At 48.6% G+C, this 21,540-nt stretch overlaps 1 protein-coding gene and 1 long non-coding RNA gene across 5 annotated transcripts in view; both read right to left on the reverse strand.

The window, feature by feature from the left end:
- Positions 1-769: 769 nt before the first annotated feature.
- The window catches only part of ACVR1B (activin A receptor type 1B), a 37,743-nt gene continuing 16,972 nt past the window's right edge, over positions 770-21,540 (reverse strand). For 3 of the 4 annotated variants that reach the window (XM_008140697.3, XM_054719067.1, XM_054719068.1), the window contains exons 4-9: positions 18,739-18,969; positions 15,238-15,405; positions 14,031-14,187; positions 13,145-13,269; positions 10,144-10,274; positions 6,743-7,162 (exon numbers count right to left, since the gene is read on the reverse strand). In XM_008140697.3, the coding sequence (XP_008138919.1) occupies positions 7,037-7,162; positions 10,144-10,274; positions 13,145-13,269; positions 14,031-14,187; positions 15,238-15,405; positions 18,739-18,969 (938 nt within the window). In that variant the 3' untranslated portion in view covers positions 6,743-7,036. Of the gene's footprint in view, positions 1,207-6,742; positions 7,163-10,143; positions 10,275-13,144; positions 13,270-14,030; positions 14,188-15,237; positions 15,406-18,738; positions 18,970-21,540 lie in introns of those variants that run through there. The other variant, XM_054719066.1, reaches the window with a different exon arrangement.
- LOC129149794 (uncharacterized) lies at positions 4,114-6,742 on the reverse strand. The gene is made up of 2 exons (XR_008556607.1): positions 6,532-6,742; positions 4,114-5,538 (listed from the first exon to the last, which is right to left on the reverse strand). It is a non-coding gene; the product is annotated as an uncharacterized LOC129149794 (long non-coding RNA).

The following is a 21,540-nucleotide window of genomic DNA, read 5'->3' on the forward strand; positions in this document are numbered from 1 at the left end:
TTCTGAATGACTCCCATTGCTCAACAGTTCCCACGGACAGTGTGAGTGTAGTGTTGTGGCCCGGGGAGCCCAGCAGCAGGGGGGATCCATCACAGCCCAGACTTGATTCTGGGGGGGTTGAATGTTGGGGCAAGGCAGACATGACAGTTTATTTCCGTTGGATATGGGATGGCAAGGGGTCTGCAGCCTGAACAAGTCAGACTGGCGGAGGGAAGGAGGGTTCCTCTCCAGCTCTCCTTACAGCACCCTCCTAGGACAGAGGGTATGCATTATTTACCTGCTTCATTTCAGAACAGGTACAGTTAGGACAGAAAGCAGCAGCTCTTCGGGGCCCAGGTTCCCCGGATCTCCACCCTCTTGGCTAACACAGCTGCTCTGGTGGTTCATTCCCTCTCCCGGGGGAGAGCATTGGGCACCAGGCTAAGATTCTCCTGTTTACACTGGCCCGCTCGCCCCTTTCTCTCACTGTTTGCTGTTGCTCACGCCCCAAACCCGTGCATTCTACCAACAGTCTCCCCCTTTCCTGCAGCTGGTCCTGCTACCACCACTGCAATTGCTTCCTGGTGTCAGTGCTGTGATTGTCCCCAAACACTTATAGGGTCACATCACGCCCTTGCGTAAAGCCTTGCTTTAAAGTGCCCATTCCCTACATCAGGAATGACAGAGAGGCGTTATGGGACAACTCCACATAAGCATGCTGTTCAGAAAAATTTGGAGACCAAGTCTAGACTCAAGAGGAAAAAAATTACTGATAGATTATCACCTTCTGGGGTACCTGTCACAGGGGAAGTGATGGCATTGGTGGCCCCAGAACGAATTCTTTTTTCAGCACATGACAGCTCCATTGCACTAGCCGTACTGACATATGTGGTTCTTGGTGACACACTCGTTTTGACCAAAACTCCCTCTTCTCCTCAATCAGCAGGCCAATGTCTGCTCCAAAATAATGAGATGTCACCTCTCTTGACCCCAACCTCTTGTTTGTCCTGTGTTCCCAGAGCATTCGGAGTCTGCCCTTATCATAGCACTTATCTCAGTTCATTGTGGTTATCTATTTACTAGTCTGTTCCACCAGCGAGGGGCCCTGGAGGGCAGTCCTGTAGTTCCCTAGGCATGGCATCTGCGCTTCCATCACTCGGTATGTATTGCTCAGTAATGGGACTTGCCAACATCTGCTTCATAGTTCTCTCCCTACAGATCCTCTCCCTGTGGCGAAGAGAAGGGGTCAGACTGTTCATTCTGCCGTCTGCTTTACACACTACGGTTGCTCAACAAATGCTTATTTAACAACAATCTATTTATTATTAATATTCATTAATTGTTCCTTAAACCTTCCTACCCCATTAGCCCCATCCTCGGCTTCCAAAGAGCATTCCCAGACAGACCCAGGGCTCTCTGCCATATTCCTTATGCCATCCTGTCTGACCATGGGGTGCCCATCAACTTTCCGTTGGGTATGCTGCCAGGTGCTTGGTCAAACACCAGCTTAGACATTGCTGTGGAGGCATGTTTGAGGTATGATTAACCTTTAAATCAGTAGAATTTCAGCAAAGCAGATTGCCTTGCAAATGTGGTTGGGCCTCATCACTCCGCTGAAAGCCTTAAAACACTGAGGTCCCTGAGGAAAAAGGAATTCTGCCTCCAGGCTGCCTTCGGACACAAGACTGCATCATCAGTTCTTCCCTGGCTCTCTAGCTTGTTGGCCTCATTTCAGACTTGCCAGCCCCAACAACCATGAATCAATTCCTTAAAAAATCTATCTATCCATCCATCCATCCATCCACCCACCCACCCACCCACCCACGCACCCACCTTACTGGTTCTCTTTCTCTGGGGAACCCTAATACAGCATTCCTGGCTGGATCCAAAGCTTCCTCCCCTCCCACCACCTTCATTCTGCATCCCTCTATGTTCCCACGTGTCTCTTGAAGGCTCCTACTCTACTCCTTATTTTGTTTTGGTTGTTTTTAGCAATCATGTTTTCCAGACTGCAAAGATCAGAAGACATGGCCTGGGGGGAAGGAGGAGGCAGAAATGTAAAATGTGTGTAATGAAAACCCAAGTGATACACCAGTCAAATGAATTCAGGTCTCCTGTACTGGGCCTTACGAAGGTGAAACCCTGTTAGTAACCTCCAAGGGCACATGAAGAGGTACCTGAATGGTTGGCATTCGGATTTCCAGAATGAAGTTGAACCTGCAATCCATAGCCTAGGGAATTGTAGGTCCATGCCTGCAAGGTGACGGTCTTTTGAACGGGGTTGAGATTAGCTACAAGCCACTTCACCTTTCCTTCCGACAGACAGGTAGGTCAAAGAGATGCAGCGGCCCTAATACTTGGCCACTTCAGCAAGCTACCTGGGCTTCTGCTGTTTTCTTTGTGCGTCAAAGAATTGTGGCCAGGGAGCATTTAATTAGCAGCTAACCTGGGTAATGGGGATAGATGCCAAACTTAAAAAGCCAACGTCTTAAAGTAAGTTACTTGACTTTCTCCAGCCCCACAGTCTCAGATGGGAAAACAAGGAAAAAGTCTGGGCAAACCATCAGAATTTTAAAATATCGACAGGCCGGAGCAATGGGCAAGTTCTATGGTAAAACTTAACAGGGTAAACATATGCCATCCTGCACCTGAGTTCAACTTCCCTTATACAGGATGGAGGAAGGAGGCTGGATTTTACTCAACCCGAGACATGAGATGCAGCCATGGGATGTGACCTGCCGGTGTCAAGCACAGTCTGGGACTCCCGTTCTAGTCTGTGCTGCCAGTTAATGCCGAGGTGCCCTTCCTGGCCCGGCTCTAGCTGGCTCAGCGGAGAGCAGCTGGCCTGGGGAAGAACCGTGGACCATGGAGGCTGGACGGTGCAAAGGCTAAAGGGCTGCAGTCCGACATCCTAAACCCAAGGTCTTTTCCAGCCTGTGAGCTATGCTTATTTGATTTACTGGCCATTTACTTGAGTTCTCTAACCCCGTTTCCTAAGCCACAAAGAGAGGACAATAATGCCCACCTCACACGCTTTTAGGATTAAAGCAATTAAATACATAAAGCAAATTTGGGCGCATTGCTCAGCACGCGTAAGTATCTGCTAATATTAACTGAAGAAACTCGAAGCTTTGCCAGATTCGTGGTAACATGACAGCTGCCTTCAAGTGTTATCAGGGCCTTATATGGAAGAGAGAAAGTTGCTCTGAAGCGCCTGTGGATGGAAGTCACATGGAGGTTGCCCGGTTCTACATGAGGAAGAACGTTCTCCACAGCAGACGTGCAAGTTGTGATCCCAAGTGTTACAGCAGGAGGTTCGAAATCACGTGGCCCACAACCACGTGGTGGGATGCTGTCAGGAGGCATGTGCCCAATGGGTGGTAGACCAGGGTACCTCTAGGGTCCCGCCTAAACATGAACTTCTATGATTCTAGGACTTTTATCCCAGGTTCCCTCAGCCTGGAGACAGACATTCACAGCCACCCACCCACACACTGAAAATGCCAGAGGAACCACTGGAGACTGACATCTCAAAGCCCCAAATTCACATTCATACTCCACGCTGGGAGGAAGCAGAAACTGCGGAGAGCTTGTAGGCCGTCTTCGAAACTACGTGGTTTGCAACTCAGCAGGATCAAGACCCTCTTTTGTCTAAAAAGGGAAATGCTCCAAGACTGAAATACAGACCAAGCCCAGGAAAAGGTGTTTCGTGTCCCACTCCCTCACGTGCCAGGCCTTCTCCCTCCACGGAACCGAGGACAGTCTCAGGAGCCCCGACAGGGCCGGGTCAGCTCTTCTGTGACCTGCTGCCCAGCCCAGTGGGAGGGCAGAAACGCTACCTGAGAACATCTGCCCAGGCCCACTCCCCTGACAACAGCTGGGAGCAACCCACAGATGGACAACAGATGGCACCAGGCCCTAGCCGGTTTGGCTCAGTGGATGGAGCTTTAGCCTGCGGACTGAAGGTCCCAGGTTCGATTCCAGCCAAAGGCACATGCCTGGGTTGCAGGCTCAATCACCAGTGGGGGGTGTGCGGGAGGCAGCCAGTTAATGATTCTCTCATCATGTTTCTCTCTTCCTCTCTGAAATCAATAAGGATTTAAAAAAAAAAAAATACAGATGGCACCAGAACAGCTCTGTGAATAAAACTTTAATAATGTACAGCAGAAACTGGACAGGCTCATTCTTATATTAAAACAAAAGATTTCCTATATTACAACTTATTTACATTTGCATACTGAAGAGGTAAAGTGTCTAAGTGGCTATTTTACAGTCCTTTCTAATAAAATGTACAAAACAAACAGAAGTACCGAGAATGCCGTTCGGGGCCTTGATGGCAGCAAAAGAACGGGCTTGGTCTTGGTCTGTGAGTCCAGAATCCAGAGGTGCAGGTGGCCCGAAGGGTCAGGGTGAGCCTCGGGGGCCAAACACCACGGCTCCAGGCTGTAGTTTCTCCCCAACTCTCTAAACTCCTAACGCTTACGGCTAAGAGTGGCGAGGGTGAGGACGGGAGCTTCCCAAAACACTGCTCAGCCTTCCCCAGGGTGGAGGAGCTGGACGTACGTGTGGTGAGGACGAAGGGCCACCTAGGGAGTAGGCTAGTGGCTTGGGAGTCCCTGGGTTGAGGAGTGTTGGCAGATCCCAGAGGCTGGTTGTGACGGGCACAGGAGTCTAATCCCGTTATCACTTAGAACCCGCCAGGTTCTGCAGGGCAGAGGGGCGAGGGGCCAGCAGAGGTGAGGAAAGAAAGTCCCCTGATGACACAATTGGTATTCAAGGGAAATTAGTCAATAGCCAGTAAATTGGCCCAAACAGTTAGGGGGAAATCTCCTTTAATGCAAGGAAAGAGGCAATACATCAGGAAAATAAATAGAAAGGCCAGGGGCATCGGGGAGACACATAAGCAGGGAGAGGGCTCCCCCCTCCTCCACAAGCTTTGGCAGAGAATCGCTGGGCTGGAGGCAGGGCTGCTGTGAAGCTGGATCCATCCCATCTCCCCGGGGCAGGCAGGAGGCTCAGGAGGAATGCAGTGATTGGGCTCTCGTGCCCACCACCGGTCTCTTTGGCGTGGGAGGCATCCTTGCTCCTCAGTGGTCGTCTTCTATGAGAGCAATCATTCCAGGCGCAAACGCTCTCAGAACCAACTATTGTACGAAACTTCTGGTCTCAAAACAGGCCCCCACTATCTTGGACCAGGTCCTTCCTCAGCGCTCCAAGAGTCGGACCCAAGCCTGTTTTGTTCACAGCGGAATTCCCAGCAGCGAGCACAGTGCCTGGCACCCAACAGGCACCCAACATGAGCTGAGCAAACGCCCGGAGGAGAAGGTGCAGCCAGCTGGACAATGCACGAAGGGCAGGGCCCTGGCCCCAACCACTCATGGAACTGGGGTGGGGTGGGCAGAAGCAAGAGAGACTAACCCCGGGCAGGACGGGTCTCTCCTGTGGAGTGGGGACAGGCTCAGGACAAGGACAGACATTTCCAGTGTGATTGAGCTATGTGCGCTTGATTGAAGCTTTTTTTTTTTTTTTTTTTTTTTGTGGTTGATTTTGTAGGGATTTCTTTAAAAACAAATAAATTGAGAGGTAATCATCACATAGAGATGGTTTTTCTTTTATAAAAACTTAATAATATTAAAAAAAAGTTAAAATCTAGACCCTCCCAATAAAATTAAAAAAACAAACAACAAAAAACCCACTCCAGTTAAAAGTTATGGCTTCAAAGTTATTATATACCTAAGACATGGTGACCAAACCACCCCCACAACCGTGCTTCTAGACATCGTTAACTACTACATTCAGGTTAAATAGGATTCGGCTCAGGCTGTTCCCTTTAGTAGGGCCCCGAAGTGGGTACAAGCCTCCTACCTTCCCTCCACCATGATCAGATAATCCAGTAAAGACCCATGCAAATGCCTCCCTCCCACCCCCTCTCCCTCCCCCCCTAAACCCACCACCACCAAAAATATACACGGCTGTTTCCAGACTCCGGGACAGGAAAGACAGATGTGACATTCTAATCCGAGTCCCCAGATCTGGGCTCCAAACGCCTTGGGCCTTCCTCGATGCCGCTGAGGACCATGCCCCGGGCTGGCTCATTTCCCACGGTGGCAGCTGACCACACGCCCAAGACTCACACCAAGATGCTTTTCCTGTCCACTCACCCCTCCCCTCACACCTGGACCCAAAAGCCTCGCCTGCCATGGACAACCGGGCCAGCTTTGGTTCCAGTCTGAAATGGGGAGCGGTGCTCACACAGGGTGGGCAGAGCGGCCTGTGGGAAAGGAGGTACCGTGGCTCAGAGCTCTGGGGCAGGGGCAGGGAGGAGACCTCTGGGCAGGGCACCAGGAAACGAGACGCTGCTCACTACTGAACAGAGGCACCAGCACGAAGACGGTATGAAGAACACACCCCTGACCTGCACATGCACAGAAAGCTCAAGCAGGGAAGTACACACCTACAGACACACACGTGTACGTACACACACACACACACACACACACACACACACACACACACGGGCGTGGCACAGACCAGGCACAACAGGAGACGCACCTCAGCACATGCACACCTGGCTGGACAGACAGGAGCGGATTCCGTCTCCGCTGGCAGCCCCGGCCGATGTCCGTGCGAGGGTGGAGCATGGGGCCCCGAACTGCCTGCCAGAGGGCTGCGCTTCGGGTTCCTCTGGCCACCTCGGTGCTGGGGCTGGTCCCTGGAGGAAAACCTCAGTGCTGCTCAGCACTCAGCTTCACCTGGGCCTCCAGGCCGCGCCGCCACTCCTGGAAATACCCCAGGTGCACCGGGTTGAGTTGTGGCACCGAGTTCTCACACGTTCGCTCAGTCTCCATGCCACTAGGAGGTAAGTATAAAAGGTGTCTGTGTCTCAAACCCAACATGGGAGTGAGCGGGTCTCCCGGGCTCTGGCCCTCTTTCGGACCAGGGCTTCTGGCCACAGAGGGCTGGGCAGAAACGAGAGGTAGGCCTCCGTCGTACGCTCGACATGGCAGCTCTGTGTAGTCCTCGCTGCCCCGGTTGCATGTAGGGGAGGGGAGCAGGGTTAGATCTTCACGTCTTCCTGCACGCTGAGCTGGGAGAGGGTCTTCTTAATGCGCAGAGCAGTCAGGCGGGCTGCGCCGTTGGCGTACCAGCACTCGCGCATCATCTTGCCCATCACTCGTAACGCCTGCCCAGAGACCAGAGGCATCAATGGGACCCTGCCCAGCGGAAGCCTTTCCGGTTCCCAGGCCCCTCATTCTCAGTGAAAGTCTGCCAGCATCTCCTCCCACTCTGAACCCAGGGAAACACTCTGCAAGCTTCCCTGTCCCCACGGCTCGCCCTGCCTGAGGCGCCAGCTGTGCAGGCACAAGGAGAAGCTTCAGCAGAGGGAGCTCTCAGCAAGCACAGCGAGCCGCCCCCATCACCTGCGCAATCTGGAAAGAAACACCCACAACCACCTGGGGTCTGACAACCATTCCTATCAGGTTCGAGAATCCATTTTCATGATTATTGTTCTACTTTTACTTAAACATTTTTTTATTGGCTTTAGAGAGAGGAAAGAAGGGAGGGAGAGACAGAGAAATTGATTTGTTGTTCCACTTATTTATGCATTCACTGGTTGCATTTTTAATTTTTCTTTAAATAATTTTTATTGATTTCAGAGAGGAACGGAGAGGGGGAGAGAGAGATAGAAACATCAGTGATGAGAGAGAATCACTGATTGGCTGCCCCACCCTGGGGATTGAACCCCCAACTCAGGCATATACCCTGACCGGGAATTGAACTCCTGGTTAATAGGTTGATGCTCATCCACTGAGCCACCCGGCCAGGCTGGTTGCTTTGTTGTATGTGCTCTGACCAGAAATCAAACCCACAATTGGCATATCAGGACAATGCTCTAACCAACCGAGCTACCTGGCCAGGGCTCATCTGCCACTCTTTTTTGTTTGTGTTAATCTTCACCCGAGTGATATTTTTTCCATTGGTTGATTTTGAGAGATAGTGGAAGGGAGGGGGAGAGACAGAGACAGAGAAAGCATCGATGTGAGAAAGACACATCAATCGGTTGCCTCCTCCACATGCTCTGACCAGGGCCAAGGGTCAGGGATCGAGTTTGCAACCAAGGTACATGCCCTTGACCAAAATCGAACCCCGGACCTTTCAGTCCACAGGTTGATGCTCTATCCACTGAGCCAAACCAGTCAGGGCCATATGCTACTTTCGAAAGAACAATTAGTAAGGCTCCGGTGGAAACTACCCCTGAAAGCAATCTTGTCAGAGGCAGAAAGCTACATTGTCGTTGCCAGGATGACCCAGGTGACCACTAAAGTCAGGCCAAAAGGTGACATGGTAGGTCACCTAAGGACCGCTACTGGTTATCGAGGGCTACAAAGTTCCTCGATTGCTGCTCTAGGCCACCATTTTTCAAAATTCCTTTTAGCAGTGGAATTTTCAGAGAGGAAAAATAATTTTTTCCCCACTTTCCTGAGTAGAGTCCCAACAATACAAACAGTGGTGACTGAACAGAGGGGGGGGCAGGGCAGTAAAAGCAACTCTTCCAGCCTCACTCATCCTCTGAAGTAAACCCAATCAGGGGTTCCAAGGAACATTTGGAAAATGTTGCTGTATTATGCAATGAGAGGACATCACCTAAAATGTGAACGACTAGTAATTTTTTGGCCAATGCGGAAGCGCCCTCTAGTGGGTATATTCCTAAAAAGCAGAGCGGCCTGCCAGTAGTTGAGCAGCCAGCCACCTGTGAACCAGGAGGTCACCGCTCCATTCTGGGTCAGGGCCCATGCCTGGGTTACAGGCGAGATCCCCAGTGAGGTTGTGCAGAAGGCAGCCAATCGATGATTCTCTCTCATCATTGATGTTTCTCTCTCTCTCCCTCTCCCTTCCTCTGTGAAATAAAAAAATAAAATTAAAAAAGCAGAGCTATGAGAGAAAAAGAGGCCCAAGTGCACTTAGCTAGGCAAACCCGCTCCCCCTGAAGACTCTAAGACCCAGAACTCCATGTTTATTAGGAATCTGTATAATAAATTTGTCATTTCAGCCGAAACCGGTTTGGCTCAGTGGATAGAGCGTCGGCCTGCGGACTCAAGGGTCCCAGGTTCGATTCCGGTCAAGGGCATGTACCTTGGTTACGGGCGCATCCCCAGTAGGGGGTGTGCAAGAGGCAGCTAATTGATGTTTCTCTCTCATCGATGTTTCTAGCTCTCTATCCCTCTCTCTTCCTCTCTGTAAAAAAATCAATAAAATATATTTTTAAAAAAAATTTTGTCATTTCAATTCTTTCCACAAAATGTTTCCTCTTTTTTTTTTTTTTAAAAAAAATATTTTTATTGATTTCAGAGAGGAAGGGAGAGGAAGAGAGAGAGAAACATCAGTGATGAGAGAGAATCATTGATCAGCTGCCTCCTGCACGCCCCCTACTGGGGATCCAGTCTGTAACCCGGGCATGTGCCTTGACCCGGAATCAAACCATGACCTCCTGGTTCACAGGCTGATGTTCAACTATTGAGCTACACCAGTCAGGCATGTTGTTCCCTCTTCGCTTCATCTGCCATCTCCCCCAAATTCAAATTCTCTACATCCTCCTCCCTTCTTCTTAATTTTTAGAAAGACCACCTCCCTCACAGACATGTACTCACTCAGTCACCTTTCCAGTTAGACAGGTCTAACAGCTCCCACTAGGCTTTTGTTTCTGTCTCCTATTGACTACCTATCTCATCTGTGTCCCCAGGGCCAATTTCTTCTACTAGGCCAGTGGTCGGCAAACTGCGGCTTGCGAGCCACACACGGCTCTTTGGCCCCTTGAGTGTGGCTCTTCCACAGAATACCACGTGCGGGCGCACAAGTACAGTAAGATTGAAACTTCGCGGCCCATGCGCAGAAGTCAGTTTTCGGCTCTCAAAAGAAATTTCAATCGTTGTACTGTTGATATTTGGCTCTGTTGACTAATGAGTTTGCTGACCACTGTACTAGGCTGTGGATTCCCAAGGGGACCCTACAGTGCCCAGGACAAGGGACTGTGGCCTCTCAGGGCTTAGTATATTATAGCACAGTGGTGTATCGTAACAGACACTCAGGGGCTGGACCCACCGTCAGGTAAGGTAGAAAAACCACGCAGACGGAAAAGCAGCAGGAGGTAGGGGAGCTTCCTACCTCATAACTCTGCCACCAGTTGGGGATGTTGGGACGCAGCTTCTGGTCGCATACGACCTTGCGCATTTCCTCAATGGAAGGGTCAGAGGGCACTAAGTCATAATATGGCAGCTGATATTCTTCATGGACTCCTGGAAGAAAAGAAAATGTCCACCTGAGTTACCAACAGAAGGAAGAGATGACTCAAACTCCAATGAGAACAAGCACACTGTGGCCTGCAAACACCACGTCCCACTAGGAGGGAATGGGCCCCGTGGAGAGCTCGGTGGATCTAGGGATGGGACAAGAGGTACAGACGATTAGCCAGAAACATCTCTTTCATACCAAAAAGCAAGAACACTATCAAAGACTACTGAGGTCAAGTTGACAGGCACCAACTTGAAAAGCTCCCAACTAGTCAAAGATGAGAACATTTACGCAACAGTAAGACTAATAACTTTAATGGAGACAAATATTTAAAACCCACCAATTCAAAAAGAAAGTCTTCCAGTTCATACTTATACGAAACAACAAAACCCTCAAAATCATGGTCACCTTTGTAAGATGATAGGTAACAAACTTATTGTGATAAATGGAAATCAAGTATTTTTCCTGCCTTTCCTGTTCAAACTAGACACCTTGTTATGATCATCGATGGCTGTTAACATCACAGAAACAGAGTTACCAGCACTATGTGCCTTGTGACAGAGAACTTTTTTGGGAAAAAAATCTGATTGTAGTGATTAAATGTAACTATCACAGAAAAGTCACAGGAACACATGAACTCCATGAAGAGACAAACAGGAAAATTTATAGGGCAAATGACTGGGTTCTCCAATTAAAAAAACCATGGGGGGAAAAATGGAGGTGAAATCTATCTATATATATAAAAGCCAAGCGACTGGAACAACCGGAAGGACTGCTCACTATGATGTGCACTGCGGCAGCCAATTGGCCTGATCAGGGCCCCGATCGGCACCCCCACCTCGATAGGGGGCGGGGCTGGCCGGCCAACCTCCTGCGACCCCTCCCCCTGGCCAGCCTGGCCCCCGATGTCCCCCCATTGGGCGGGCCGGCCAGACCCCACCTGTGCACAAATTCGTGCACCGGGCCTCTAGTAGATTATAAGAGACTTGAGCAATGCATCATTCAACTCCAACAAATGAACATTAACCCTAATTTTGAACAAACTGTTCAGGAGAAAATTGGGGAAATCACAACACTGACTGATGTAAATGATATTAAGAATTAATGTTCATTTAAAAAAGTGTGATGAGTATTATTTTTGGAAGTCAGAGCTACATACTGAAATATTTTCCATAATAAAAAATTAATTTAAAAAATCCAATGTGCCCTAACCAGTTTGGCTCAGTGGATAGAATGTCAGCCTGTGAACTGAAGGATCCCAGGCTCAATCCCAGGTGGGGAGCATGCTGGAGGCAGCCGATCAATGATTCTCTCTCATCATTGATTTCTATCTCTCTCCCGCCCTCCCTTCCTCTCTGAAATCAATAAAAATATATTTTAAAAAATACTATGTAACTTTCTCATGCCTTTTTCCAGGAAAAATTCTGCTATCCGGAGCTAACAGGAGACTTTTAAATAGAGTCTGGCCCAGCCAGTGTTGCTCAGTGGTTGAGCATCAACCTATGAATCAGGAGGTCGAAGTTCGATTCCCAGTAAGGGCACATGCCCCAGCTGTGAGCTCAGTCCCCAGTGTGAAGTGTGCAGGAGGCAGCTGATCAATGATTCTCATCATTGATGGTTCTCTCTCTCTCCCTTTCCCTTCCTCTCTGAAATAAAAAAACAAAAAGCAATAGAGTTGACTTGGTAGTTATCTCAGGGGTAGTTAAGAGCTTGAGCTCTGACCTCAATTTACCACAGGTTGAATCCTAGTTTATCAGCCATATGATCTTAGACAAATTAGCTAACCTATGACTCATTTTCTTCATCTGCAAAATGGTGACAATATTAGTACCCACTTTACAGGTTTATAATAAAGATTAAACTAATTTATAATAAAAAGGGGTAAATATTAGCATTATTCTTATTATACACTTAGCCCCAATTTCTGGATGGTATGAGGAAGAACAAATTAAGTTACTCAGTTTAAGATCTGTGTGACCAGATTTTCTTAATCTGTATTCTGTATATAAGGATCAAAATTTTATAAGTACAATTCTATGAATACCTGAGTGCCTTCTCCATAATTTGGATCTTACCAAAAATATTATAGACAGAAAAAAACAGTAACACAGAAAGGGGTCTAGCTGGAAGACTCACCAGTTCTTTTTAATTCATTTCATTTCATCCCCCCTGACCTGGAATTTCTTAGAGATAAGTGGCTGAGGGCAGGGGTCTAGTGGTTCTTGAACTTGAGGGCAGCATACTTAAAAGTCACTGTAAAATACTGATGTACTAAGCTGATGACAAAAATGTTCTCAGCTAAACCTGACACTACCTTTTACTCAATTCAGACATGAGTGAGCAGTTGCAAATTCCAAGATTTAAGAAAAAGTACAAGATTAAAACTCATTTTGAGAAAACTCTACACACTGGTAAGCTTTGTCCTACAAATTGAGAAATTACCACTATTAATTTGTCAATGAACCCATGTTCCCCAGGAGCGCAGCGTGAGAGCCAGTGTGTTGGCATCCAAAGCCTCCTGTGTAACGGAGGCCCCTGCAGCAGTCTCATGCTATTCCTGCCCAGGACTTTCACAAGCTCCAGGACCAATGAGAACAATCTGTTTAAAATTTTTAAAATGCCAAATAGGCCTCCAGAATGTTTACCACAATGTAAAGCACTATTTTGGAAGCTGTTCCAAAGAGTAAACACACCCTTAGCACAGCTACCTCCAAGGTTCCCTCATATTTGATGAGAACGCTGTGATCGATGGCGTCCGTCACTGGGCATCCCACAGGTTGTAAAAAGAAAGGAGGCAGGAGAACACCAGCATCCTCAGGTGATCAGCATCCTAGACTGGGAGGCAGGAGCAAGAAAAGGCAGAAGAGAAAAGTACCTCCAGAATTGCATCTTCGAGCAATCTCCCAATACACAAGCCCGAGGGCATAGATGTCAGCACATTTAAAGGAGTCAAAGTGCTTCATGTTAATGGTTTCATCAAGCACTTCAGGGGCCATGTACCTGCAACAGCAAAGGAAACAGGATCACGCACAGGAAAAGACGACTTCTCTCCTTAAATCGAAGCGCTGACTCGAGGCCTCAGAATGTGGGTATCGCCCAAAAGCCCTTTGGGGACGAGGAACTGATCAATGTTTTTATTGCAAACTACCATGTTTTGGATTCGAATCTAAATTCTTCAGCATAGCTCTGGGAAGTAGCATAGGCTACTCTTACTTGTACCTCTGCTTTTTAACATCAAGATTTATTTTTAGCATGTTTTGATTTCTTGGCAGAGGTATTTGTACTGTGGGTCACAGGGCACTAACAATATATAATATCTAGTTGCCACTGGGGTCTTGGACTTTATTAAATGTAGCCACAGTGATGGATTGAGCTTAAAGTTCATTCTGTACTTCTTTATCTTACCTTACCTGGTTGCAGATAATGTGAAAATTATTCTAGATAGTCATCAAAGTCCCTCTCAGCTAATTAATACTACTTCTCTCTCTCTCTCCCCCCCCCCCCCTCCTCTCTCACACACACACACACACACACACACAGAGGCAATTAGGGGGTCACCTCAGGCCTCACAATTTGGATCCTGGGTCATTCTTTCATTCAGGTCAAAGGGGAGGGAAAAGCAGCAAAACAACTTAGTGAAGTTCCCTGAGATTCAACCGATAAGCAGACCCTCTCTGACTTCCTCCTGCACAATGAGGAAGGCACGCATGGACCACTCAGGACGGGCAGAGGGCAAAGGCAGAGGCCCAGGGCCTTCCTACCGTTTGGTTCCCACCCTCTGATTCGGGGCAATGTCAATGGTGTCAGTGACTGCGTCATGACGGACGGCCAGGCCCAGGTCTGCAATGGCGCACATGCCATTTTTCTTCACTAGGATGTTCTTCGACTTTAAGTCTCGATGAGCAATCCCAGGTTTCCCTGGCAGAGGAAAAAAACAGGGACCTTTAAAGAAAGGTAGTAAAAATGTTACAAGCAAGAGTCTACAGCCAGACGGAATGTTAGGAAGGTCGCATGAGTTCGAGTCCTGGCTTTGCCTCCCACTAACCCAGTAACCCTGGAAAAGCGACTTAACCCAACTGTAAAGACTAACCCCAGGGCTGACTTCACGGAAACGCTGTGAGGAGAAATGCATTAATGTAGGTAAGTGATGAGCTCAGAGGGCATGTGTATTAGAAGCTATTACTGTGACTACTGCTACTGCTCGCCTCCCCTGAACTAACACGCTCCAGTATTGAAGTGCTGAGGAATTAAAAGAAAAACGGCTGTGTTGGCTAGGTCTTAGAATCAAACAAAATCACCAACCAATTAGTAAGGACTGCTGATACCCGACAGAGGCTAAGAACAGGACCAAACTTTTAATGGCTGGTTTTCTGTCATGGCCAGCAAGTGCTGTTGCCCTGGTCAATGAGGCATCAGGGAACACACCCTGCCACCGTGACAAGATCCAGGATTTCCTAAAGAGCTGACATTACAGTCAACAAGTAGGGATGGTCAAGGTCTTCTGCCTCCAGAAAAACCTTCCTAGTCTAGGGAAGCCCAGGGTCTAATCCACCAAGCAGTCTTTCAGCCAGCTGCCCCCAACAATGAATGTGTGAAATTACTAAACAGATGCTCCCGTCACAAGAGTCTGTTGAAATCTCTTAGTTCCTGTGCATTGTGGACTTCTGAGATGATTACTCAGTGAACACTAGCTCACCAACCAACAACTATGCCAGGCCAAGGAATGGCCAATACCCATACTTTGCCACGAGAGCCTCCGTGGGAGTGCTGGAGGCAGGCGGAAAGAAGCCTGGAGATCCTCTTGTTCTCACTCAAGTCAAGCCCAAACCTCTCTCCTTTAGATTAGACGACAGTTCCTGAGGTCCAGCTCCAACTTTCTCAGTAAGAAGGTGTCAGGGGACCAAATCAGGATGGTACAAGCTTTTAAAGTCAACTCAGCATCACTGCCCCTCGGCTGGGTCCACTCACCTTGGGTGCCCACGATCTCCATGTGCAGGTGTGCCAGCCCACTGGCAGCAGACAAGGCCAGCTTGATCATCCCCTCGATCGTCACCGTGTACCGGTTAAGGTAATCGAACAGGGAGCCATGCTCATGGTAGTCCGAGACGAGCCACAGCTGTGTCCAGGTGCCATTATCTGCAGAGAACCACAGAAGAGTTCCACAACCAGGTAAGGTAAGATAAAGAAGCACAACCACAGAGGTTAAAGCAGGAAAGGAAGATGTGTACCCTATGGACTCCCGTTGCTCCTGAACTCCCACCTCTCGCCTCCACACCTCCGAGGCCCCCTCTGCGTCCGTTTCATCTGCAGGTGTCTACCAGTTTCGGGCTCCAGGGAGGACAGGAGAACAGCATTTCTTTCTTAGACCTGCTCCCTTATTTCTCGTAGGAGGCTGTAGGGTTCTGGACAGCATCCCACTGTAACCCCAAATTTGAGGCGAGGCCTCCAGAAGAGGAAGCGTACGCTTAGAGAGTAACGCTGCTTTCGATCCTGAGGAGACCGCTCATCTACGTTAGCAACCACGACTGGCTGCGTCCACCGCCGCCAGAGGGAGGCTTCGCAGGTGCTCTCTGCGGCAAGACCCTTTTTCAAAAATGGAATTATTGTGGTAACATGGGTTAATAAAATTATATAGGTTTCAGGTGTGCAATTCTGTAATACATCATCTGGAATATTGTATTGTGTTCAAGTCTCCTTAAATCACCATTTATCCCCCCTATACCCTCTTCTACCTTCCTCCACCCCCAGTCTCCAAGACCCTTTGAGCCCAGCCCAGCACCTGTCTCATTTGTAGCATTTCTTTCCTAAAGCCATTGCTCTTTCCAGGTTATGAGCTCTGAGTAGGAAAGGGCTCCTTTGTGCATTATTGTATCTCAGACCAAAAAACACTTTCCAGGGCGTGATGAGCACAGGTCCCAGCATTCCAGAGAGGTCATCTCGCCCTCAGAAGAGCAATGGAAGGTGCACAGCACACGCTCTTGTACATTGTGGGGTGGGGGTGGGCATGGGGAGGAGGGGAGAAAAGGTAAACCCCAAAGCTGTCAATCTAATTGGGTTATGCTGCAGGCGATACGAAAAGTGGAAATTGGATTGAGGTCTTCTAGATTCCAGGCCGGTGCTGCTTCCAGGACCCTACACTGTACTACATATCGTGTTAAAAGGCAAGTCAGAGGAGTCCCATTTTCCCCTCCGCTGGTCCAATGTGGCTTCGACAGCCAGGCCAGGCCCGACTCACACAGCTGCCAGATGCATCAGGGGAGTGGCTTCTGAAAAGCCCTAGTCTTGGCATCTCTGAACAGGGGTCCACTCAACACACCCTTACCAGCCCCCAAGTCTTGAGGACCCTGCCAATAAGTCAAAAGGGAAGACATCTTTCGATCCTTTAAAATACATGTAAGATTTTAAATTTTATTCCAAGGTGATGTTGTTTTATTCAGAAGGAGTAAAAAATTCTCTTCTGCTTCTTCCCTTGTGTATGAGTCCAAGACCCTTCGGCCGGGATCACTACCAACCCCCACAGCAATGTGAGGAATGACAGCCTGCTGCTGTTTTAGGAAGGAAACATAAATACTTAGCATCTTCCGTAGGCTTTGTAGGCACTAACTTCTAAAAATCGCTGTGCCCTGGGAGCAAATTGTCACAACTGCCAGGAGGTTCCAAAGCGGTAAAGCCCATCGCCTCATGGCCTTTGACTCCAAGCGGACGGACTACCTCCCCGTGTGTCTGCCGTCCCCTCCCTGGGGCTGTGAGGGCGGGGACTGTGTCTTGTTCTTGGGTGCGATGATCCAAGCAGCGGGCAGAGGTCCTGCCCATAGTTGTCAATAATGTTACTGAATTAATGAATGAAACTTCAGTTACCACCCACCATCTCATAAAAAAATACACTCCTCTCCAAAAGGCCCTCACAATCTGGCCTCTGTGACTTCACCATGTCTTCTGCTGTCACACAGCCATCCCAAGTTACCTGCAGGTTCCCAAACACACTTCTCCTCTGCTCACCTGTCTGGAGTGAACCTTCCATTAGTTTTGCTTTCTGACCAGCTCCTGCCACCTTCGCCTTAATCAAGCTCAGGTGTGCCCTCCCAGACCCACTTCTCACCCCTGGCTGTGCTCACTAGAACAGCATGTTACTTGATCACATCCTATAATTAACCATTACTTTATCCCTCTGGGAATGAGGTCCTCAAAAATGACAATGTGCCTGGTCACACAAGAGAGACTCAAGAACAAAAGCAAAAACAGGAGCGAGGAGGAGGAGGAAGTAAGGGACCTCGGAAATAAGTGGACCCAAAGCCGAGTCTGAAAGCCACGAGGTAGCCTTTGGGGGCAGACAGGTCACTATGTGCTGCACCTGCTCCACTGCAAAACGGTGCCTGCTGCTGGGGTGTCACAGAATGCGGACGACGTGCTTTTCTGGGGCATCTTTCCTGGCAGGAGCTGAGGCCACAGTTCTTCCCTCCAGTTGTTTGTTTTTTTTTAACATCGATGAGAGAAACATTGATCAGCTGCCTCCTGCACACTCCCTACTGGGTATGTGCCCACAACTAAGGTACATGCCCTTGACCAGAATTGAACCTGGGACCCTTGAGTCCGAAGGCCAACGCTCTATCCACTGAGCCAAAGTGGTCAGGGCTCTTCCCTCCAGTTTTATTCAAGGTAAACTGCCTGGGGCCCCTCAGGGACTACCCTGGGGGGGTGGGGGGAGGTTTGATAGTGTCTTGAAAGGGAAGTGAGCAGGAGGGGCAAGAGCTTTATCCTGTTTACCTGCTTAATAACTGCTTATTTACTTGCTAAGTAACCTGGGTTTCCACATAAGCTTTTTGTAGGAGAAAAGTTTGAAAATTGTTACCCTACTAGAGGCCTGGTGCACGAAATTCATGCGGGGAGGGGGGGAAGGGGGGCGGGCCCTCAGCCCAGCCTGCACCCTCTCCAATCCGGGACCCCTCAGGGGATGTCCGACTGCTGGTTTAGGCCCAATCCTGGGGATCAGGCCTAAACCGGCAGTCAGACATCCCTCTCACAATCCGGGACCACTGGCTCCTAACTACTCACCTGCCTGCCTGCCTGATTACCCATAACTGCTCCCCCTCCCAGCCTGATCACCCCTAACCACCTCTGCCTACCAGCCTGATCGCCCCAAACTGACCCCCCCCCCCCGCTGGCCTGGTTGCCCCCAACTGCCCCCCTGCCCCCCTGTTTGCCCCCAACTGCCCCCACCCCACAGGCCTAGTTGCCCCCAACCGCCCCCCCTGCCGGCCTGGTCGCCCCACGCAGCCTGCTGTTCGGTCGTTACTGTGACGGTGTCCTGGACAATTTGCATAGTCCTCTATTAGTAGTATAGATTTAGATTCTCTCTCTATGGGTAATAACTATGAAGGCAAACAGAGCTGTGTTGGCCCAGTCATGCCTCTGTCTGGAACCATAGTTGGTTTTAGGACACACTGTCTCCACACCCAGCCCTTTCTTTACCTTTATTGTCAGCAGCAATAAATCCGAGGATGTTCTCGTGGCGCAGCATGACTGTCTGGTATATCTCTGCTTCCCGGAACCAAGACCGTTCTTCACGAGAAGAGAAAATTTTCACAGCCACGTCACCACCCCTCCAGCGGCCGCGCCACACTTCTCCAAACCGGCCCTTGCCAATAATCTCTTGTAAAACGATGGTCCTGGCCACTGTGCGCTGGACAAAAAGTGGTAACCCTATGGACCAAAGGATGGAAAGAAAGCTGACACTGTAATTTTGCTAAATTTTGTAACTCCCACTCTCATTGCCACACTGGAAAAGTCTTTATCACCGTGCCCCATGCTACACTGATGCCCTGGCCACGGAGAGCTGTGGCTGCCCCTGTACCATGGCCAGGTAATCCACCAGAAGACTAAGCCAGGCGGCGCCTGAGAGTGAATACAGAAAGGGAAATGCAATGGATCAGCTGTTCCTGATCTAAGCAATTTGTCCTCTCAGTTAGTGTGGGTGACAGATTTTAATATAAACATCTGACCAGATTTATCAACTCTGTAACCAGCCACCTGTGGGCCAATCCATCCACATCTACCTTATGCAGATGAACAGGAAAGAGGGCCGAAAAGATGCAAGTGAGGCCTTGAGCACTGGGAGCACCTTCTGGCTGCTCTGCTAGTTTGCCACTAGAGGGCAGTGCTGTGTGGCCCAAGAAACCCAAATTGTGGTCAGGGCATATAAGGATCTAGAGATCAAAGTTCTGCTCACAGGTGGAGCTCCAGATGCAGAATGGGAGACTACCCATGCTTATTCTAAGATTAATTTTATTGTCTTTCTAGAACTCATTTATTGCCTCATTTGACTCATTCAATGGCTCCCTATCTAACCAATCCACCCCTACCATCATGACTAACTCTTAACTCTCTCACTTCCTCTCCCTGACCAAATAAAAAAATGTCATTAATCCCTAACTCTTGTGGATGTAAAATGACCATTTACTGTATGCTTTAGGCACTATGCTAAGGGCTTAACATAAATTATCTCATTTCCTCACAAACATCTATAAGGTGGGTATTTTTATTATCCCCATTTTACAGATGAGAAAACTGAGGCCCAAAGGGAGAAGGTTAAGTAACTCATTCAAATGCATACAAACAGTAAGTGGCAATATCGGAATTAAAATCTAGAACTGTCTGACTGCAAAGTTCATGCTTTTAACTATATGCAGTATAGAGTCAGCAAATTGTTTCTCAAATTAGACCCCTACTCCCCATCTTCTCTGTGCCAGTCCTAGTTCAGGCCCTTCTTTAAAACAATTCCAACTCATCTTTCTGCCTCCCATCTCGCCCTGCTCCTGCCCTGCAACCCGCACATAGCCTCACCTCACCCTGCCCTCTCTAACAGGAGGTTGGCAAATGAATGAATTGATCCTCCACAACACTGCCAGAACTCCTTCCACAGGAGACGTTTCAGCAGATGCCTCTGATCTTGCCAGAAAAAGCACAGCACCCAAGGTCCTTTCCTCCTGGTCAGCCTGCCCCTTCCCACCCCCAGCGTGGCCACGCCATGCCGGACTCTCTGTCATTCTCTAAACACCGGTGAACTTTCATGCCTTTTTGTCCTTTTGCTCAAGAGATTTTCTTTGGCCGGCATATTCCCTGTGCCCTCATTTCTCCTAAAACTTCAAATTCAGTGTTCAAGACCCCTTGGAGTACACCCCCTCTGTAGGACCTTTCCCAACCATCTCCATCTCTTATCCAACTTTGGCTCAGCTTCCTTCTTATCTTGGTTCATCCTGTATCATGCAGAGGGTGTTCCATATGTATTTGTTCATGTGAACTGAAAGTCACGTAAGCAGCAAAGGACTTATTCGCTTTAAATCCACAGAATTAAAACTCCAACCCCTTGGAAGCTCTGCACGTTCCGAATTAAGAATGGACTAAACCATCCAGAGAGAAATGGTTGTTCACCACCATGCCCTTCCAGAGCCTCAGCTAGACTCTGAAAACCGAGCTACCCTCCTCGGACAGTAAATCAAGTCACAGGCAGCCAGGAAGTTCTAACCACTGCCCTTCCTCCTTCATCAAAGAACAGGCCATCTATTGTTCTCTCTTCCTAAATGTATACAGCTTTTAATACATCCATCATTTTGGCACACTTTACTGCAGAGCTTAATAAAGGCAAAACCACTAAAATTCAAGAGATGTCAAAGTATTCCTTGTGTTCAAGGAGAAATGTCTGGCTATGACTGATGGTATAATTTCCCTACAGAATAGTCTTGTCACATGGCAAAAAAACCCAAAAAACACAAACACAAAATTCTCACAAATATGATTCTGTATGTTTTAGCTACAATGGCAACAATAATGATTTTTGTGACTTTTTTACAAGAACAGAATACCACCATCACTAAAATAATTGTTTATCTTCATAAAAAGAATATTTTGCCGTCATACTCATCTCTAATAGCTAGCTGAGCTATATACCCTGAGACCCGACCAATCCAATTCCCTTTTGCCAATCCTGGTCTCAGGACAAGGCCCAGTGTTTGGTTCAATTCCCTCATCTAAGGAAGACTCGGTTACCAACAGGCAGAACAAGAAATGGAGCTGATGCCTGCTGGAAGCTCAAGCTGCCTTTATTTAACCGCATGAAAAACCCCTGGGCAACTGAAACAAGTCAATGATTCACCAAACCCAGCTTTCAGCTTCACTCAATGTCCTTAAACTCCCCTTGTGGTTGCTCAGAGATCAATGATTAGCTGTCACCACCTCACAGGAACGCGGCACACTCCTGTTTCTCAAAAGGGGCCC

The sequence above is a fragment of the Eptesicus fuscus genome, chromosome 7 (assembly GCF_027574615.1).
Source record: "Eptesicus fuscus isolate TK198812 chromosome 7, DD_ASM_mEF_20220401, whole genome shotgun sequence".
NCBI classification, from domain to species: domain Eukaryota; kingdom Metazoa; phylum Chordata; class Mammalia; order Chiroptera; family Vespertilionidae; genus Eptesicus; species Eptesicus fuscus.